This window comes from Tenrec ecaudatus, chromosome 4 (genome assembly GCF_050624435.1).
Source record: "Tenrec ecaudatus isolate mTenEca1 chromosome 4, mTenEca1.hap1, whole genome shotgun sequence".
Taxonomy (NCBI): domain Eukaryota; kingdom Metazoa; phylum Chordata; class Mammalia; order Afrosoricida; family Tenrecidae; genus Tenrec; species Tenrec ecaudatus.
Window position 1 is genome coordinate 20,004,313 of NC_134533.1, and position 1,608 is coordinate 20,005,920.

General features: G+C 39.1%; 1 protein-coding gene across 1 annotated transcript; it reads left to right on the forward strand.

The window, feature by feature from the left end:
- Positions 1–217: 217 nt before the first annotated feature.
- Positions 218–1,153, forward strand: LOC142446468 (olfactory receptor 5W2-like). Its single transcript, XM_075548218.1, has one exon. It carries the CDS (start codon positions 221–223, stop codon positions 1,151–1,153), a length of 933 nt encoding a protein of 310 aa, XP_075404333.1. The 5' UTR covers positions 218–220.
- The last annotated feature ends 455 nt before the right edge of the window (positions 1,154–1,608 follow it).

The following is a 1,608-nucleotide window of genomic DNA, read 5'->3' on the forward strand; positions in this document are numbered from 1 at the left end:
GTTTCTCATCTTTTATTTTCCCCCAAAATGCAACATGCTGCACTAACTGACATTTATCTGGGCTTGTTTCTGAGCACAAAGAACACTATTCACAGACAGAAAGTGCTCAACCATACAGATCATATTTTGTAGACTTACAACAGAGTTAAATCTTCATCTATTATGTTATATATTGATATTTAATTGATTTTTTTCACAGTTTAGGACATATCAAAGAAGAATGGATGGAGAGAATTGCTCCTCCTTAACTGAATTCCAGCTCTTGGGAATTACTAACAACCCCAAGGTCAAGGTGGCCATATTCATCGTGTTTCTGGGTGTGTATCTGATTATTCTTGTGGCAAATCTTGGAATGATCACTTTGATTAGAATGGATGCCCAGCTTCAGACACCCATGTACTTTTTCCTCAGCCACCTCTCTTTCTGTGACCTCTGCTATTCCTCAGCAATTGGACCCAAGATGCTGGTGGATCTCTTTGCCAAAAACCAAACAATTCCCTTCATGGGCTGTGCTCTGCAATTCTACACCTTCTGCATGTTTGCAGACTCTGAGTGTCTCCTGCTGGCAGTGATGGCCTTTGATCGGTACAAGGCCATCAGTGACCCCTTGCTCTATACAGTCAACATGTCCAACACGGTCTGCTCCATGCTCATAGCAGGGGTTTACCTGGTTGGGATAGTTGATGCTTTGATACATACATCTTTAGCTTTCCGCTTATGTTACTGTGGGTCAAATGAGATTAATCACTTCTTCTGTGATTTGCCTCCACTTTACCTCCTCTCCTGCTCAGATATCCAAGTCAATGAGCTGGCATTATTTACTGTGTTTGGCTTCATTGAGCTGAGTACCATTTCAGGGGTTCTTGTGTCTTATTGCTATATCATCCTATCAGTCTTAAAGATTCGCTCTACTGAGGGAAGGTTCAAAGCCTTCTCCACCTGCACCTCCCACTTAACTGTTGTTGCAATTTTCCAAGGAACCGTGCTCTTTATGTATTTCAGACCAAGTTCATCCTACTCTCTAGATCAGGACAAAGTGACCTCATTGTTTTATACCCTTGTCATTCCCATGTTAAACCCTCTGATTTATAGTCTGCGCAATAAAGATGTGAAAGCGGCCCTGGAAAAACTGAAACATAAAGTGCTGATTTAAGTATGTATTGCATATATATATAAACAGTCATTCCTTCAAGTCATATGAACCAAAACTATGTCCAATGGTTCGAAGTTGATTTAGAATCACAGAGACCCTACACAGAGTTTCAGAGGCTGTAAATCTTTATAGGAGCTCATAACGCCAACTTTTAGACAGAGTGTCTGATGGGTTTGAAACACCAATTTGTACTGAAGACTCCAGAGTTTATCTAATTGTGTCATCAAAATTCCTTTAAAATGACATGACACCATATAATGGATCCCAAACACTTAAATTACCTGAGCAGCCATACTCCTCAACTATGATAACGTTAAATAGTTCCTGTTTGCTATAATTTTAAAAATGTGTCTTCAACTTAAACATATCATTTTAATAATGGAAAATATCCTGGTCTTAATGTGCCAGAATTTTATTTCTTCATTACATTTTTCGTGCAGTAACTGAAATATTCT